A 19498-nucleotide genomic window follows, 5' to 3' on the forward strand; every position below is an offset into this window, starting at 1 on the left:
TGCCTATCTTCCTTTCCACCTATCCACTCCACCCTCCTCTCTGACCTATCACCTTCATCCCCACCCCCATTCACCCATTGTATTCTTTGTTACCATTCCCCACCCTCCTCCCTGACCTATCACCTTCATCCCCTCCCCTACTCATCTATTATACTCTATGCTACTTTCTCCCCACCCCCACCCTCCTCTCATTTATCTCTCCACCCTTCAGCCACTCTGCCTGTATTGCTGATGAAGGACTTTTGCCTGAAACGTCGATTTTACTGCTCCTTGGATGCTGCCTGAACTGCTGTGCTTTTCCAGCACCAATTATCCAGAACCTGCCATCTCTATGTCACCTCTTTAGGCCTTAAGGTCTCAACTACAGACACAAGTGGGTAATTCATCCTCAGTTGAAAAATGTTCTATATTGACAGTTGCCTCATCTCTCCATTCTATTGTGCAGTGTACAATGGTGTTCATCTTGGTATCCGTTTCTATGGTTGTCTCTGTTGGAATTTCCATTCTGACTTTCCGTAGGCGAGGGAAGGAGTCCCGTCATTGGTTTGATTTTCCTCGCCCTGTGTTAAAAAGGCCTGCAGACACTTGGGTTGTACACCTGCTTCATATCAACAATCTCTAGCATATGACAGATCAACTGCTTTTAGTATTTGGATCTTAGGTTCTTAATCACCCCAGTCCATCAGGACTTGACTTTCCTCCACTCCAATTGCTTGGTGGTCCCATGACTGGCATGTCCAAGTTTGGCTCATCCAGAGAAACCAGGAATTTCAATTTATCATAGGCATCCATGTACTGGATTTCCTGTTCTAGTGGCAATGGCTGATAACTCTGACCCATCCTGACTTTTGGTTTATCCAGTTTCGACTATAATAATTTCTTTTAATGTGATTAACTGAATTTAAACACCATAGCTTGTTATGGTGAGATCTGAAATTAGGTCTCAGGGTCAATTGTCCAGGGTTTTGAGTTTTCTAGTCCAATAACAAATGCTGTATTCCATATCCTACTTATAATATCAGGAGTATGATTGAGGAATATGTGATAATACAAAATGTTGCATGAGTAAACAAAGAGGGAAGTTTTGTTAGGCACCTGATCAAAAGGAGAAGGAAATAGTAATAATGGTGCATAATGGAAAAAACACATGGAAATTCCAGATGCTGCTGAATATTTCCAGCATTTCCTGTACAGAATTTCAGATTGACAGTATCTTAATGTTTAATTCTCTGCTACGTCCCTCCCAGGAAAGCCTACTCTGAAGTTTTACTTGTCTCTTTTCAATTGTTTGTATTCACTGCTTTCTGTTGTTCTTTTCTTGTGTCTGAATAGGTATTTAATCAAAACATGCCTTTTTGTTCTTCCCTTCTGTCACCCCACCCCACTTCTCTGTTTCAGAACTTGCTTAAAATTTGTGACATTGACTTGGACTGAGAAAAGTTAACAAACTGAGATATAAACACTATTTCTCTCTCCACAGATAGTATCTGACCTGCTGAGTATTCTCAGCTAATTCTGCTTTTATTTCAGACTTCCTTATAAGATTTTTTTTGGGTGGGAATATCAACTTGTCATGGTATAATCACATTTTGTATCCATGTAAATTTTTCAATAATGGACCTGACCAGATGCAACAGCATAGGAGCAAATTACTGCAGATGCTGGATTCTGTATTGAAAACAAAAATGAGTCATCTGGACTCAAAATGTTAGCTTGCTTTCTCTCCACAGATGCTGCCTGACCCACTGTGATCTCCAGCATTTTTTGTTTTCACTATAGATTCAACATTGTGTTTGTTTAAAATGTTACTTTTATGTTATTACCTTTAAAAGTTTGTTTTGTAAAGTCATTTCAAACTCAAAAGAAAGACAGATGAAACTTGTGTCCTTCTGATTTAAGGCCACAAAATATTAGCTATGCAACATTGCATGCAAGTACATGTAATTATTTTAATCACCTTTGCATTGAATTTGGCTTTTTAATATTGTAAAATTAATCTATAGCCTCAGTCAAACACTATGGTTTCCCATTCAATTAAAAATTTGGAGAGTGAGATTTAAAAGTCATATTAGTAATGGCCTGAAATCTCAATTTTTTTGTTGCTTGATGGTTGGAAAGATACAAATATTTACATTAATATGGTGTTAAATGAAATGAAAACTATGGGATATTTTATTGGGCCCCTTTTGGATATTGAGAGCATGGGATTTACATGACCTTGTTAAAGCCATAGAAGGATTTATTTGGAGAATGAAATTGACAGTCACTCTTGCAATTATTTCATATGAAATAAATCCATATTCCATGAGCCAGTTTCCTTGAGAATATCGGTGCTAGGATACTAAAGTTTCAACTCTTATTTGAACGTTGAATAAAAAGTAAGTTAGCAGTCGTTCAGCTAGCACACAAGAGTAACATTTACAGTATGCATAGCTCATCTCACTGCATGAATCTACACTTTTATTAAATATTTAAGTCTTTAAAAACTGAGCAGAAAGCCTATTGACCAACAGTGTCTTCCACAGCCCTTATCAAATGTATTATTTTGCACAATAGGGCAAAGCAGCTCTGATACCATACTTGGGCACCTTCGTGACAGAACATATCTACCTTACCAGCTAGGAGAGCAAATCCGTTTAATTCAGATCCTTTTCATGCCTGCAGTATTATGAGCTGCATCCTGCTCCAGCAACTAATTATAAACACAGAACCAAGAGTCAGCCTGATTTACTGTGTTCAGTATGCATGTTGGGCTTTTTAAAATATCTTTCTTCCACCCAGCTGCACCTTCTAAATCATGCCAAGAGCAGCATTCTGTCTTGAATTCTCTTGGCCTTGAAGTTTACAAGGTGAGTTCTATTGAAGCTAATTGCAGTGACCTGTTCCACTGAGATTTATGTAGGTATGTGACACTATGTCATGCAATCAAGGCCAGAACCTTGCAAGATTAAAATAGTGACTTTATATATTCAATACTGAAGAACAAGAAAGTATCTCACCTTTGTTCTAACACAAAGGAACAAGGCACTGTAATTCCTTTGGAAATAAGTTACCCTACCAGCATTTGTTGAACCACCTTTTCAATTTGCAAATGGATTAAATACTCCAGTATATTTTCCCCCCTCCAAATTCTACCCTGAATTGCAACTTCTTTTTATAACGATCAGATTAACACTTGAAATGCCTTGTGATTTGGGGGTGGGGGAAAAGAGTTATTACAGAAGAGTATGAAAAAAGGTCTCTCAAAACTACAGAAGGACATAATAAGGCTTATTACTAAATGCTTATTTAGACAAGTCAGTTTTAACAATAAACTGTTAGAAATACTTGGATGTTTACATAAAGTACCTCAACCTATAGGCTACAGACCAAGGACTGTCTCTGGGGGGGAAAAAAAAAGGGAAAAGGAGGGGCAGACATTTAGAGAGGGAATGTCTGCAAGCATAGCCACAAACAGTGCAGTAATTAATAGAAGGAATGCTTAAGAAACCAGAAGATCAAAAGCATGATGGTTTGTTTCTGCTGTTACAATTTTAATGGTGGTGACCTTCATGGTTCTTCAGCCCTTCAACTTCCAATTTGGTGGCCCTCAGCACTGGGTTGCACGGCTGGAGGAGTTTCGAAGTAGGGAAGAGTGAACCGTGGAAGGATTTGAAAATTACAAAAATTTTAAAACTAAGCTGGTACTTAACCGTGAGGCATTATAGATTATTGGACACTGGAGTGGGGATTGAATAAGATTGTTATGAGTTAGGACGTGGATAGCAGAGTTGTGAATGGCCTTAAGTTTAAAGAGAAGGCAGGAAGCTGAACCACAGTGCAATGCAACGGCCAAGTCTAAGATTTATAAAAACATGGATGAAAGTTTCAGCAGCTGAACTGAACCAGTGGTGGAATCAAGAAATGTATGTGTTGGAAATAGACAGCCTTATTATTGGCACAGGTGCATGTTTGGAAGCTCATTTCAGAATCAGGTAATGACACAGGTTGTGAACAGCTTAACAGTAGAAAATTGCCAGATTGAGTCAGTGCTGAAAGAATAGTTTGATGTGGGCCAAAAAAATCAATAGCATCAGTTTCCCTGATACATAAATTGAGGAAATTTCTACTCATGAATTACTGGATTGCTTTACCAGTAGTCTAACAATTAGAAGTAGTGTTGAGAGAAATATTGATTAGGTAGAGATTGATGTAATAAGCATACACTTTGAAGCAGATAAAACCTGCAGATGCTGGCAAGCTAAAAGTACTGGAAGCAAGCTTGGCAGCAGGGTTCTGACTAAGGGCTGAACTACAAGTATTAATTCTCTTATTCTGAATTCACATTTCAAGTCATGACCCTTTGTCATAACTTCTGCTGCCAGATCTGCCGAGTTTCTCCAGCACTTTGTTTTGTTGATGTGGAAACTGATGTTAATGTTTTTAGACAATGTTGCTATGGCATTATTTGGATGAGAAATCAGGGACAGGATACATCGTTGAGACACACCACAGTTAACAGTGCTGGAGCAGAAAGAAAAAAGTAATTGAAGCAGACTTTGCAATTATGCATAGCTCGTTAAGAATGGAACCTCAAGTGCACTGGTAGTGCCCTTACCTTTGAGCTAGGAGACCAAGATTCAAATCCCATGTGATCCACAGGAGAGTAATAACATCCATGAATAGACTGAGTTTTTTTTTAAAATCTGCAAATGGAGGATAATAGTGTGGCATGGAGGTAGAGGTAATGTCACTAGCCTAATAATCAAAACTGATGTTCTGAATCCACAGGTTTAAACTCCAGTATGCTTACTGAGAACATTTATACAATATTCAGTTAATAAAAGTCTGAAAAAGGGGGTGTTTTAGTCAACCATGTCACAATTTGCAGGCAGCTGATCAGGAAGGATAGTTAACTTTTGTCATACTTGCATAGGATTGAGAGAGTGTAAGTAAGGTGTTTTTTCTGTGCCAGGATCAGGAATTTGGAGGAAGTCGGAAAAATAAATTCAAGATGGGTAGAGCAACAATATGCTAAATATTTAATTTTAAACTTCAAGTTAATGTTACTGCCTTCCCACCTTATTATAGTAGATATCCTATCAAATCTGAATTTTAGTTGGCAAGAGATTGAATATAGGGGATTAAAGCAGATTATTTACCAGCTGAGGTCTACATTTCACTCTTCAAAAGCACAAAACATGACTTCATAAGTAACTGAAATGGGATGATGTTTTGAATTAAGAAAATGAAAACCCATAATACACAAAAATTTTACAAATAAAGTTACCAACGGTAAACAAAATATCATAAGTTACTGCTGCAATTTACACTTTTGGTAAGCACATTGAGACTTGTGAAGGCCTGGGTGTCAGCAAACACTTACTTACACCTCACTATAATATTATATTTGCTACAAAACTTCTGCAAAACTGGTTGACCTTTTATATATAATAAAAATCAAACAGGGCTGAACCCATAAAAGATACTTACAAATCCAGTGACTTAATTTGACTCCGAAATTGGTTCTCTTTTAATCTCAGGACAACCTGTGTTAATGCAGCTAGTGGAACTTAACTGTATATTTCAATTTCCCAGTTACATTTTGCTCAAGATAAAAATTGTTGTTTATTCCCCCCCATACAGCAAACCACTCATCACAGATGAGTGGTCCGTGCTACACCTCCTCCCCCAAGCATCAGAGTCCAGAAAGATCACCGGTATCTTCCTTGCTAACAGGCTCACTGTGTGAATACAGAAGGGAAAATACAGCTGTTAATGACCTTTGCTCTTCAAGGACCAGCTACATGTCATCACCATATTCAGAAAATGAACTTCACTTCCATAACAGTAAGATCTGTGTGTAACCTAAGGCAGAAACACTGACATTTATTCTAAAGTTGTCTTTTTATTAACTCAAAAGGATGTTTGACCTTTTGGTTTGTTTTGAAGGATTCAGTTTTAACAATGTTAGCATCTGCAGTCAACTAACAGGGACAAGAGTATTAGACACATGTATTACTTGGTTATATTGATAGGACACGGGGTGCTGAAACAGACTGTTCAGCCCAACAAATCTAGGTATGTGTTAAAGCTCCATTCAAGCCTCCCTCCCATCTTTGGTCATTTCACTGTATTCTTGTAAAATTTTTTTCCCCCTCTAATCAGCCTGTTCAGAAATGTTATTACAGACCTCTGGGGCAGGTGAGACTTGAACCCTGACTTACCAGTTCTTGAAGTCACTACTCCTATCTTCCCCACATGCTGGCCTATGTTCCCTTTAAACACATCTTTACATTCACTTCAACAATTCCCTGCAGCAGAGTTTCCCAAAACATTCTTTCGGAATTCCGAATTTGATTCCTTATTGACTATCTTTTGTATCGATTGCCTTTAAATAGGCTCTTTCACATGAAAGATTCACTTCGTAGTCCCTCTATCAAACCTTGAGTTTTGAAGGCCTCGATAAGGTCACCCTTTCATCTTTTTCAAAACAAGATAGCCAAATCCAAGCCTCTTGGCCTTTGCTGTTGCATACACTCATTTTTAATTCTATTAATTTCTGCAAATTCTCCAGTGCCTCTACATTTTTTGATAACAGCAACCAGAACTGCACTGATATAGGGTGTGTAATGAGTCTATACAGGTCTAACGTAGAATTGAAAATTTGTGAAACCCATCAATCTAGAAATAACACCTAATACTTGACTTTTTTTAAAAAAGAAAGTCTTATTCCTAGCCTATGGTACAACTTTCAAAAATACTTGACCTCTGAATTCATTGTTCTTCTATCCCCACTTTGACCCCTATTCTGCCCATCAATATCTACTACTACACAACTGTGTGAAGACTGTTGCAATTTAGGACACATGGCAGCCAGTGTTTCCCATCATACCTGGTTTCAGTGCACTATTTCTCTTTAGATACTGACCAGATGGATGTCGCAGGACAGGCCTGCAAGAAACTGCAGAACAAGCTGGACGGTCTGCAAAACTTGGTGGAAGATCTTCAGCTGAAGAATCATGGTATTTCCAACCTTTCCAAAACAATTCACTAGGTTGTGTACACTTACAAACCAGCTAGAAATAAACCTTTACACATGTTTAAGTGAAACCTTGACAGTTATTCTGGTACACCCTTCCACTGCACACATTACAAAATTACTGTAATTGTTTAATTTAAACCCATGTATTGGAGGACTTTGTTCAAGTTAATACTTCAGAACTATTAACTGAATCCACAACATTTGATTTACAGAAATGTCCTCCATGATCAGAAACCAGGAGAAGAGGATAAAGAGAGTAAAAGACAGAGAGAAAATGCTAAAGAAGTGAAGTCCATGGTTTTGCATTTTATTCTTTTGACTTGCTGCAGTACACAAAATAAAACCTGCTGCTATTTAATACCCTGTGAAACCCATTCTGTTCAATCTATCCAAATGTAATTAAAGATCATTGAAATATATACAGGAGGAGATTACTCACTCTTGAATCTGTCATAGCCAAAATATTCTGATGTTTGTGAATACATCATGCTTACATTTGCATCGTGAAATAAGTAGCTGAAAATGTGTTGCTGGAAAAGCGCAGCAGGTCAGGCAGCACCAAGGAACAGGAGAATCGACGTTTCGGGCATAAGCCCTTCTTCAGGATTCTCCTGTTCCTTTGATGCTGCCTGACCTGCTGCACTTTTCCAGCAACACATTTTCAGTTCTGATCTCCAGCATCTGCAGTCCTCACTTTCTCCATCATGAAATAAGTAGTCATGTTAATTGAGTTAAGAATAATTGGAGAGGAGGGTGAAGGGAAAGCCGAAAAACAAACTACAGTGTAAACTTAATGGAATTGTTCCTCTTTCCACACATTACTGTATTTAAGTGCTGTATTATGCAGAATTATTCAATACAGACAATGTCTACCATGATTAAAAAGCCTGTAGGAGACACTGTCTTGACCACGAACAGATTCATTATTTCCCCAAATGTAAAAGAGATTATATTGTAGCCTTTAGATTACTACTCTCCAGTTGGGTATTTATTCTCTTCTCTATTGTATAGGTATGATCATGCCATTCATTCAAGATGAAGTCAGAATATTTTTAAAATTCTTTAGACCTCATTTCCAAAAAATAAACTACAAATTCATTTCTTAGCCAGACGGAACAAAAATCAGAAGTCTTAAATCTGTCAGAAAACTTAAGAGGTTTCTCTAGCTCACTTTGACTTGCACCTTCCAAATAAAATATGACATGTAAATAGGTGTATCATTGCTAAGCAGCATCTGAGATTATTATACTGGTATCCCAAAATATTTAAAAAGGGATGGACAAATTAAAATTGTGTGACTTCCAGTTTGTGTTCCACAGTCACTCTTCAGATAGCTGAAAATCGAATGGAGGGTTTCAGCATCAATAGATTAAGGCAAGATTCTGAAAAGTTCATCTGGAAGCAAAAACAGGTTTCAATTTGTGTTATTCTTTTGTTGTGGAGGAGAGAGAAAAAAAAAAGTCAATGTGTGGGGTTTGCAGGGAAAAAAGACAAATGGAAGAAAAGGGTGTAGATGCACTCCATTAAAACATAATTCTAATGGGCCATTCCTGTTAGCAACTCATCTGAGCCTCCTAGCAATTTAGAACTGCAGGCAGAGACTCAATAGCATACTATTCAGGATCCCTTATGTTTGTAGAGGAGTGCTGTAAGTCACAATTTTCAAATACACTAACTAGTTTGAGTATCGCAAAATCTTCCTAATTACTGTCTGGAAAAAAAGAAAACTTCAGTCTGAATTCTCACCATCAAAATTATAGAAAATTAGTCTGCTCTCTGCATAGAGATAAATATCTTTAAAGAAACGACATTACAAATTTTGAAACTGGAAATCTTAACTTTTAAAGTTTGAGATGCAGGACACAATTCAAGGTTTGAGTAAATGCCAGTCTTTTAGCCTTGTAAAATTTACAAAAATCATGGTAAAGTGTGTTATTCCAAACTTTCGTCCTCTCACTTGATTAAAATTCAGCAGTGACAAGTTAAACTGCTGATTTATGAAAAGTTCAAATTGAACAAAAATAGGTGTAAATTAAGTTGGTTTGTTCAACTACAGCAAGGTTATTTAGCATGCCTGCATGTAAACTTAGCATCTACCATTACTAGAACAATGGCTATTTCCCTGCAGGGCTTTGCAGTTAAGGAGATTAAAACATTATTGAATTACTGGAAACTAGCCCTCAACGTAAATCAAGAATTTAACATCTGCTAAATAAGGAATCTAACAGTCGTGTTCCAGGATCTATGACTACAAATACCTCCAAATCAGAAATAAACCCACTCCCTATTCAACACCAGCTTTATTTGAACTCGTGTGTGGGTCAGACTTGGGTCGTAGAATCAGAACAGCAACTACTCAAATTAGTGCAATGCAAGACTTCAGGAATACAAAAATTAATTTCACAATTTTCGTGTGGACTACAGGCTTTTTTTTTTTTTAAAACCCCCACACTACTGCCTAACTGCGTAGTGCTTATATTTTTACAGGCTTTATATTCAGTAGCACATTATTATTTTCAGGATTTAATTTGAAGTACATGAATACCATTGTTACCTTACCAAAAAAAAAGTAGCACTCGCATGCCACAAACTAAAAAAGAGCAATTCAGTCATTACAGTGGTACAGTTAAATGATCAGAACTCTAAATGTGCAGATTCACAACATTTAAAGCAAAAAGTCTGTTAAGTTTCAATATTTTTTTTTTAAAAATGACCTTTAAACCCATCTGTGCCCAGACAAGTACTACTTCTGTTTAGAAGATCCAAAACATCCAGTACTTTTTCCAAAGTTTTGTATTGTAATGACAAAAACATTCTAATAGTTTGTAGAAATGCAACATTAGATTTCTGAAATTAACTTAAATTGCTAGGCTTTCAAAAAGAAAACTTGCTGGGGGGGGGGGGGGGGGGGAAGAAAAGAGTTGGTGCACTGAGCACATTGTTATACCTCGCTATCTTCATGCCAAAGTTTAGTATTCTTTATTTAAATATCAAGTATGGAAATCCAGCTGTGGTTTTGTTATTGTTTCTCACAAATGCACATTACAGGAGAAGTATTAGTGATTCTATGCATGCAATTATCCTTGTATAATTACATATATAGTAAAATGTTAGAATATTTTAGGCTTATTTACATTACGGATTTACTCACCTCTAGAAGAGGTTATTGTATAAAGCACATTTTAGCAGCAAGTTATTACGTACAGACAAACCAGCACAGCAAACATTCTGGCAGCCCAAAATCTGAAGTCAAAGCACAACAATAGAAAGACAAAGAAGAAAAAGCTTTTTTAAAGAAATAGTTAGCTTCCAGTGAAAACATTACATAAATCACTGATGTACAGTTCCTCTTTGAAAGCAGTGAAGTGAACACAAAATCTCAAACTTGAACTCCATCATTCCACATTACTAACCACTCACTCTTGAATATTACGTTACTCCAACTTTTGTATGGGATTTAATGGTAACCCCAGCATTGATATATTTCAAAGTCTTCATGACCAGTCTCCAGAATCCTATTGAAACATTCCTCCCACCTACAGATCTTTCCATCTTCCACCACCACATATTTCCACTCAATCTTGGAATTCATTGGGAGCAGAATGGAATTGGACCAGAATCCATCTTTGACTGGTTTCAATGGCACATATCTCTCCCATTGCCCCAGACACTCATGGTTTCCGGTCACTGCAAGGATCTGAGAGTGTAAGTAAGTAATATAGTGAACATTAAAGTTCACAGAGACATTGTTGAGAGGTAAAGGAGACACTGCAGCAACTTTCCTCGTCACGTTTTCAGGCTCTGAACTTGTACTCATTCTTTCTGACTCAGCATTAACATGCTCTTGAAAGAATTTTCTCTTATCTTCTCTTTCCTTTTCAGTTTTAAGACATTCCAACTCATCTCTCATGTCAATGTTATTTTCACTGATATTAGTATCAGTTGCTTCCTTTAGATAAGCTGTTCTGTTCATTTTATCTAATTTCAACATTTGATCAGAAGCTTCGTCTTTACAATCAGTTTTTTCATCCACCTTTGCAATTTTGTCAGCAGACTTCGTTTCACAAACATAAATCTCCTCTTTGCTGAAGTTACAGTCTTCAGCCATGCTTGTATTATGAACAGTAACCTGCCCAATACTGGTTGCCTGAGCCATTGAGTTACTTTGTGTCTGGTTGCTCTCACAAATATTCTTTTGTCTGGAATCAGCTGGATCCTGCTTATTTGACAGATTTTGGTCCTGTGCACACTCTTTACGAATCTTTACCACCGCATCAGAAATATCTGGAGCTCCCAAAGCCACTGTTTTTTGTTCAACTGGAGGCTGCTGAGTACTAACTCTCAATTCTGTCGTCTTGATCACTGGCATATTGTCACTTTCAGAATCTGTAATTTTATCTGTTTTAAAAAAAAACATAGGTTTCCCTTACTTCTCACAAAAAAAAGTTACAATGGCAAACATGTGGAAACAGTCAAACAATTTTCAAACTCCAATTTTAAACTATAAGGAATTGGATTACATTACATCAATTAATTTTAAATAGATCAGTACAATCAAGATTTGTGGTACAGTGGTGGTGTCTGTACCTCTGAACCAGAAGATGTTAGATGCCCTGGAAGTACGTGATAACAGGTGTGAACAGGCCGATTATACAAACCACATGTAAAATTCTCAATCAGGAAGTGAACATTAAAATTTAAATAACATTATTTTCCAGGTAAATCCTGCATGGCTCAAGTATCAATCAACAGATTAGTTATAGAGTCATATGTACAGCATGGAAACAGACACTTCAGTCCAACTCGTCCATGCCGACCGATATCCCAATCCAATTTAGTCCCACCTGCCAGCACCTGGTCCATATCCCTCCAAACCCTCCTTATTCATATACCCATCCAAATGCCTCTTACATGTTGCAATTGTACCTGCCTCCACCACTTCCTCTGGCAGCTCATTCCATACATGTACCACCTTGTGTGTGAAAGAGTTGCCCTTTAGGTCTCTTATATCCTTCTCCTCTCACCCTGGGTTGGGGATGTTCTGGACACCCCCAATCCAGGGAAAAGACTTTGTCTATTTATCCTATCCATGCCCCTCAATCTTGTAAACCTCTTGAGGTCACCCCTCAGCCTCTTGACACTCCAGGGAAAACAGCCCCAGCCTATTCAACCTCTCCCTATAACTCAAATCCTCCAACCCTGGCAACATCCTTGTAACTCTTTTCTGAACCCTTCCAAGTTTCACAACATCCTTCCGATAGGAAGGAGACCAGAATTGCACGCAATATTCCAACAGTGGCCTAACCAATGTCCTATACAGCCGCAACATGACCTCCCAACTCCTGTACTCAATATTCTGACCAATATAGGAAAGCACACCAAATGCCTTCTTCACTATCCTATCTACCTGCAACTCCACTTTCAAGGAACTATGAACCTACACTCCAAGGTCTCTGTTCAAGCAACACTCCCTACGATCTTACCATTAAGTGTATAAGTCCTGCTAAGCTTTGCTTTCCCAAAAATGCAGCAACTCACATTTATCTAAATTAAACTACATCTGCTACTTCTCAGCCCATTGGCCCATCTGATCAAAATCCTGTTGTAATCTTAGGTAACCTTTTTTGCTGTCGATTACACCTCCAATTTTGGTGTCATCAGCAAACTTACTAACTATATCTCTTATGCTCACATCCAAACCATGTAAGTAAGTGACAAAAATGTAGAGGGCCCAGCACCGATCCTTGTAGCACTCCACTGGTCACAGGCCTCCAGTCTGAAGAGCAACCCTCCACCACCACCCTCTGTCTTCTACCTTTGAGCCAGTTCTGTGTCCAAATGGCTAGTTCTCCCTGTATTCTATGAGATCTAACCTTGCTAATCAGGTTCCCATGAGGGACTAGACCATATAGATCACATCTCCTGCTCTGCCCTCATCAATCCTTTGTTACTTCTTCAAAAAAAAACTCAAGTTTCAGAGACATGATTTCCCACACAAAGCCATGTTGACTATTCCTAATCAGTCCTTGCCTTTCCAAATACATGTACATCCTGTCCCTCAGGATTCCCTCCAACAATTGCCCACCACCGACATCAGGCTCACTGGTCTATATAGTTCCCTGGCTTGTCCTTGCCACCTTTCTTAAACAGTGGCACTACGTTAGCCAACCTCCAGTCTTCTGACACCTCACCTCTGACTATCAAATGATACAAATATGTCAGTAAGAGGCCGAGCAATCACTTCCCTTACTTCCCAGAGTTCTAGTGTACACCTGATCAGATCCTGAGGATTTATCCACTCTTATACATTTCAAGACATCCAGCTCTTCTTCCTCTGTAATATGGACATTTTTCAAGAATCCTGCATCCAAGGAACAGGAGAATTGACGTTTCGGGCATAAGCCCTTCTTCAGGAATGAGGAAAGTGTGTCCAGCAGGCTAAGATGAAAGGTAGGGAGGAGGGACGTTGGAAATGCGATAGGTGGAAGGAGGTCAAGGTGAAGGTGATAGGCTGGAGTGGGGTGGGGGCGGAGAGGTCAGGAAGATGATTGCAGGTTAGGAAGCGGTGCTGAGTTCGAGATTCTCTCCCTAGTTACCCTTTTGTCCTTAATGTATTTATAAAAGCCCTTTGGATTATCCTTAACTCTATTTGCAAAAGCTATCTCATGGCCCCTTTTTGCCCTCCTGATCTCTCTAAAGTATACTTCTACTACCTTTATATTCAAAGGATTCATTCAATCTCTCCTGTCTACACTTGACATAAGCTTCCTTCTTTTTCTTAACCAAACCGCAATGTCTTTAGTCATCCAGCATTCCCTATACCTATCAGCCTTTCCTTTCACCCTAATAGGAATATATCTTCTCATTTCTGAAGGCTTCCCATTTTCCAGCCGTCCCATTACCTGTGAACATCTGCTCTCAATCAGCTTTTGAAAGTTTTGCCTGATGCAGTCAAAATTGGCCTTCCTCCAATTTAGAACTTCTACTTTTAGATCTGGTCTATCCTTTTCCATCACTATTTTAAAACTAATAGAATTATGGTTGCTGCCCCACTGACATCAGTCACCTGCCCTGCCTTATTTCCCCAAAAGTAGATCAAATTTTGCACCTTCTCTAGTAGGTACATCCACATACTGAATCAGAATATTTTCTTGTACACACTTAAATTCCTCTCCATCTAAACCTTTAACACTATGGCAGTCCCAGTCTATATTTGGAAAGTTAAAATCTCCTACCATAACCACCCTATTATTCTTACAGATAACCAATATCTCCTTACAAGTTTGTTTCTATAGGGGGTCTATAATACAATCCCAATAAGGTGATCATCCCTTTCTTATTTCTTAGTTCCACCCAAATAACTTCCCTGGATGTATTTCCAGGAATATCCTCCCTCAGTACAGCTATAATGTATTCCTTATCAAAATCACCACTCCCCCTCCTCTCTTACCTCCCTTTCTATCCTTCCTGTAGTATTTGTATCCTGGAACATTAAGCTGCCAATCCTGTCCATCCCTGAGCCATGTTTCTGTAATTACTATGATATCCCAGTCCCATGCTCCTAACCATGCACTGAGTTCATCTGTTTTCCCTGTTAGGCCTCTGCATTGAAATAAATGCAGTTTAATTTATTAGTCCTACCTTGTCCCTGCCTGCCCCGACTGTTTGGCTCACTTCTGTTCTCAGCTGTATCCGTCTCAGATTGATCTCTTTCCTCACTATCTCCCTGGGTCCCACCCCCCACACTTACTAGTTTAAATCCTCCCAAGCAGCTCTAGCAAATCTCCCTGCCAGTACATTAGTCTCCTTCCAATTCAGGTGCAATCAGTCCTTCTTGTACAGGTCACTTTGACCCCAAAACAGCTTCCAAATGATCCAAAAATGTGAATCCTTCTCCCATACACCAGCTCCTCAGTCATGCATTCATCTACTCAGTCTTCCTATTCCTGCCCTCACCAACTCATAGCACTGGGAGTAATCCAGATATTACTACTAGAGGACCTCCTTTTTTAAAATTCCTGCCTAACTCTCTAATCTCCCTTCAGAATCTCAACCTTTTCCCTTCCTATGTCATTGGTTCCAATGTGGACAATGACCTGCTGCTGGCCCCTCTCCTCCGTGAGAACATTCTGCACCCTCTCTAAGACATCCTTGATCCTGGCACCAGGGAAGCAACACAGCATTCTAAATTTTTTGATGCCGACCACAGAAACATCTGACCGTACCTCGGATGAGAGAGTCCCTTAACACAATTGATCACTTGGAATCCGACGTACCTCTCATTACATTAGAGTCAGTCTCAATACCAGAAACCTGGCTGTTTGTGCTATGTTCCCCTGAGAGTCCATCACCCCCTACATTTTCCAAAACAACATACCCTGTTTGAAATGGGGATAGCCACAGAAGACTTCTGCACTACCTGCCTACCTCTCTTACATTTCCTAGAGTTAACCCATCTATGCGACTGTATCTGAATCTTGCCCCCTTGTCCTATACCTGCCATCCATCACATCCCCTTGCTCTTGTAAATTCCCCATTGAATGTCTCAGTCTCTCCAACCGATCCAATCTGATAGGATTCGCAACCAACGGCATTTATTGCAGATATAATTCTCAGTAACCCATAAACTCTCCCTAAACTCCCACATCCGACAAGAGATCATATCACTGTACTAAAGGGCCATTTTTGCTTCTTTCCATCTACAAACCCAGAAAATAGCACTGCGTTATTCCTCGACAAAACACTGCTCCAGGGTAATTTAATACTTATGGCTTATATTTTAAGTTTAATCAAGAGACATAGCTCAATAAAACAAAAACAAGAAAGAACCCACTCTACTCACTGCTGCAGACATATTTTAAGGCTGCACTTAAAATCCACTTGTAAGCTTCTGTGCTGTGACCTTTCCCAAACAGGTTCCTCCAAGATCAGTTGTGAATGTAACTGTTTATTAAATTTTCCCAGATGCACTCCGATGTCCAGTGATACAGGAATCCAACAGCAAAGGCAATAATTGCTAACTCTGTCAGTTAGCAATGTGGGTTTCTCTCTCTCTCTCTTCCCCCCCACCCCACCTTCATCTGCATCCTTCATCTGTTCTTCTCCCTTTTAAGAGTGCTGTTGTTTTGACTTTTTTCTCCAAAGTTCAAAAACAATGCAACAGCATATAAAAACAATAATTGCTGCTCCTGGAATTCAAGGAAAATCACCTCCCAGAAAGAGTAGCTATTACAGCCAGAAATTTTTCCCGTCCTCCATCTTGGATTACCCAGAATCTTTGACCTTCTATAGATATTGAAAAAAGAATGCCCAACATTGATATGAAAATACAATGATTCAAGAAATAACTTCACCAATATATTTTTTTCTAACAAGCATGTTCTTTGACAGACAAATGGACAAAGAAATGGCATCCTGATTTTTAAAATTGGCCTCTTCCATTCATTGAGTTCTTTCAGATGGTGCCAGTAAAAATTGCCAAATGATTCCAGTTGGAAGCTAAAAAAGCACTAGTAAGTAAGTTTCTATCAGTGTACATGGGGTGACCTGGAACAATGTTTATCAAACAAGAGAATAGTCATCCTGACCCCAAGTGTGATCTGTGGGCTTGTCTGAAATGTTTTCATAGTACTCCAGCTGGACTACATAGTTTCTGCAGCAAACACACCTCAAGGGCAGATCAGTGTAATCTGATGCCTATGGCACCATTTTGGAGATCAGTACTCCAGACTCCACCTCAAAGATGATTTTCAGAAGAAATCGAACAGATTTTAATGAAAACTGCTTGCAGGCTAGTTGCTCAGAATTTCTACTAGTTGTTATTTACTACATGTATTTTTGTTTTTTTACAAAAAAGGAAAGCTGCTAAACTCTACAAAAACTGATGTGATAGACGTTCAAGGAAACTAGGTGCAGAAAGTAACATTCCCCTTGGCAACAGAATGGGCTTGGAGAATGAAGAGCTCACAGCTGCTTGGGGGAAACAAAAAATGTACTGAGGGGACAATTCTCCAAACTGAACCCTACAAGAGGAACAGAGATACTTAAGTAAAAATGTCTTTGAAATTTACCAAAATGATGTGCCATAACAGCAGTCTCTGAATAGCTGGCCGATATGTCCAGTGGCAAAATGATGACCATTGCCATGGATTTTCTTGTGTCTAGCTGCTTGCAGAGTAAAGCTGGAGGTAATGGCAACATTTCTCAGTTTGAGGTTGAAGGTTGTGACGGGGGGGTCATAGACACTACTCAATAAGAGCTGAATAGATTGCATTCTAGTCACAGAACCAAGCAGAGCAGACATATGCCCTTTAGGTGTTGACACTTTGGATAAGCATGATGCCACTGCTTGCAGGCACAGTGTCAAATCCTATGTACTTCAGACAGATTCACTCTCCATAGTGTATTGCAGCATGTAGAGTCATGATTTGGAGATGCTGGTGTTGGACTGGGGTGTACAAAGTTAAAAATCACAACGAGGTTATAGTCCAGCGCTGTTCCTGCATCAGGTGGTTGTGGAGCAGTGCTCTAAAAGAGAGTGCCTCAAATTAAACCTGTCAGACTATAACCTGGCGTTGTGATTTTTAAGCATGTCGAGTGGTCTTTTGGCCCAGAGTCCATGCTGATCAAAGACCTAATGTGGTCAATGCCGAATATCTGATCGCAATTCTTGAGTCCGCTATATGATCAACATTTGAGCTATAACCTAATGACTGGTTACTATAAAATAAAGGGCTACCTATACACAAACATATGCATTTATATGAAAGCAAATAGAGTCCTAGAGACAGAGCATGGAAACAGACCCTTCGGTCCAACTAGTTCATGCCAACCAGATATCCTAAATTATTCTAACGCCATTTGTCAGCACTTGGCCCATATCCCTCCAAACCCTTCCTATTCATACACCCTTTCTGATGTCTTTTAAATGTTGCAATTGTACCAGCCTCCACCATTTCCCCGGCAGCTCATTCCATACACACACCACCCTCTGCATTTAAAAGTCACCCGTTAAGTCCTTTCTAAAATCTTTCCCCCCCTCACCCTAAACTATGCCCTCTAGTCTGGACTCCCCCACCCCAGGGAAAAGACCTTGTCTATTTACCCTCATGATTTCATAAACCTCTATAAAAAGGTCAACCTCTAATGCTCCAGGGGTTGCAAACTAAAGGCCATTGGTGCACCGAAACAATGCATCCGCCGCCTGGACCACTCTGGAGAGAGATCCTGCTGCACTTGGCTTTATGATGGATAGTCTGTAGCATGCCACATAAGCAGCAATCCACACAGTTCTGTGCAGACTGTTCATCAAAAAAGATCCGATTATAAAACAAATACACCCTTATTTATTAAGAATATCACTTCCCACTCTCCCTGTCACACAATCACACCATCCATTCGCTGAAAATTAAAAATGACCTAATAAATAGTTGAAGCTGAAAAGTTACAAAATCAAATTGTTACATTCTGCATACAAACACAATTATCTTTGTGCCTGTTGGTGCGCGGAAGCAGTAATGCTCCAGCGGCAGGTGGAAGACTGCCGACTTTCAGAGTGATGCAGGGAAGAGTAGTTTCAGAAGACAGTATTAATTTCTGATCCTAGAAGTATCGAGTGCAGTAAGTGTATATGAGCTTCAGGTACAAGTATTGACTGGTGCCAGGTCTTGGTGGATGGCAGGGGTTGTTGATTTGAACAGTGGGGTGGATATGACACTTGCAGGTTGCCTACACTGACCTTGAGAAGGGCGCGAGGTCACCGGCTTCCCTGTTGCACATATCCAGGTCCTCGGGGCCCGACTCCTGGCACTGGGCTCAGTGTCCCAGTCTGCTGAAGACGGTCTGGAGAAGGTCCTGCAGATACAAGACATCGCTCCAACTTTCCACTTGCTCCACCAGGACTTGCAGCACAGCCAAGACTCTGGGAGCCCACCCTCTCGCCCGTGTTGTGCCATCACTGGGACCCCACAAGTCCCTGCACAGCTGTCAGTATCTGCTCTGTATGCTTCTTCCAAAAAAAAACGGGATAGTTGCAGGCTCGGTTTAAACTATGTTCCTTCAGCCCAGCAACAAAGCAGTTAGCACTAGCTAGACAGTTTTAAAAAAAAAATCAAATTCGCTTCAAAACAAAACTGACTGTCAGTATCTGCTCTGTATGCTTCTTCCAAAAAAAAACAAAAAACGGGATAGTTGCAGGCTCGGTTTAAACTATATGTTCCTTCAGCCCAGCAACAAAGCAGTTAGCACTAGCTAGACAGTTTTAAAAAAAAAATCAAATTCGCTTCAAAACAAAACTGAGACACTGTGCGTGCTGCGGACAACAGGTTACTGTACTGGTACAGCTTGGTTCTGATGGTTAATGCACTGGTTCGTAAGGTGCAGTGTTCATTTGGTGCAATGCGGGCCAGGGGAGAGGGGGCGGGCAGTGAATGGGGGGGGGGGGGGAAGAGAGGGGAGAGAGAGAGAGAAAAAGAG

The 19498-nt window shown here is 39.6% G+C and overlaps 2 protein-coding genes across 6 annotated transcripts in view; one reads left to right on the plus strand and one right to left on the minus strand.

The window, feature by feature from the left end:
- Positions 1 to 7386, plus strand: part of LOC122552612 (coiled-coil domain-containing protein 158-like) — a 172270-nt gene extending 164884 nt beyond the window's left edge. For 4 of the 5 annotated variants that reach the window (XM_043695369.1, XM_043695388.1, XM_043695396.1 and 1 more), the window contains 3 exons: positions 5626 to 5829; positions 6903 to 7004; positions 7237 to 7386. In XM_043695369.1, coding sequence (XP_043551304.1) covers positions 5626 to 5829; positions 6903 to 7004; positions 7237 to 7313 — 383 coding nt within the window. In that variant the 3' untranslated portion in view covers positions 7314 to 7386. Of the gene's footprint in view, positions 1 to 5625; positions 5830 to 6902; positions 7005 to 7236 lie in introns of those variants that run through there. The other variant, XR_006312432.1, reaches the window with a different exon arrangement.
- A 2907-nt stretch (positions 7387 to 10293) lies between these two features.
- Positions 10294 to 19498, minus strand: part of stbd1 (starch binding domain 1) — a 10344-nt gene continuing 1139 nt past the window's right edge. The window contains exon 2 of the mRNA XM_043695547.1: positions 10294 to 11422. Within this exon, the coding sequence (XP_043551482.1) occupies positions 10482 to 11422 (941 nt within the window). The 3' untranslated portion in view covers positions 10294 to 10481. The remainder of the gene's footprint in view (positions 11423 to 19498) is intronic.

This window comes from Chiloscyllium plagiosum, chromosome 1, assembly GCF_004010195.1.
Source record: "Chiloscyllium plagiosum isolate BGI_BamShark_2017 chromosome 1, ASM401019v2, whole genome shotgun sequence".
NCBI lineage: Eukaryota > Metazoa > Chordata > Chondrichthyes > Orectolobiformes > Hemiscylliidae > Chiloscyllium > Chiloscyllium plagiosum.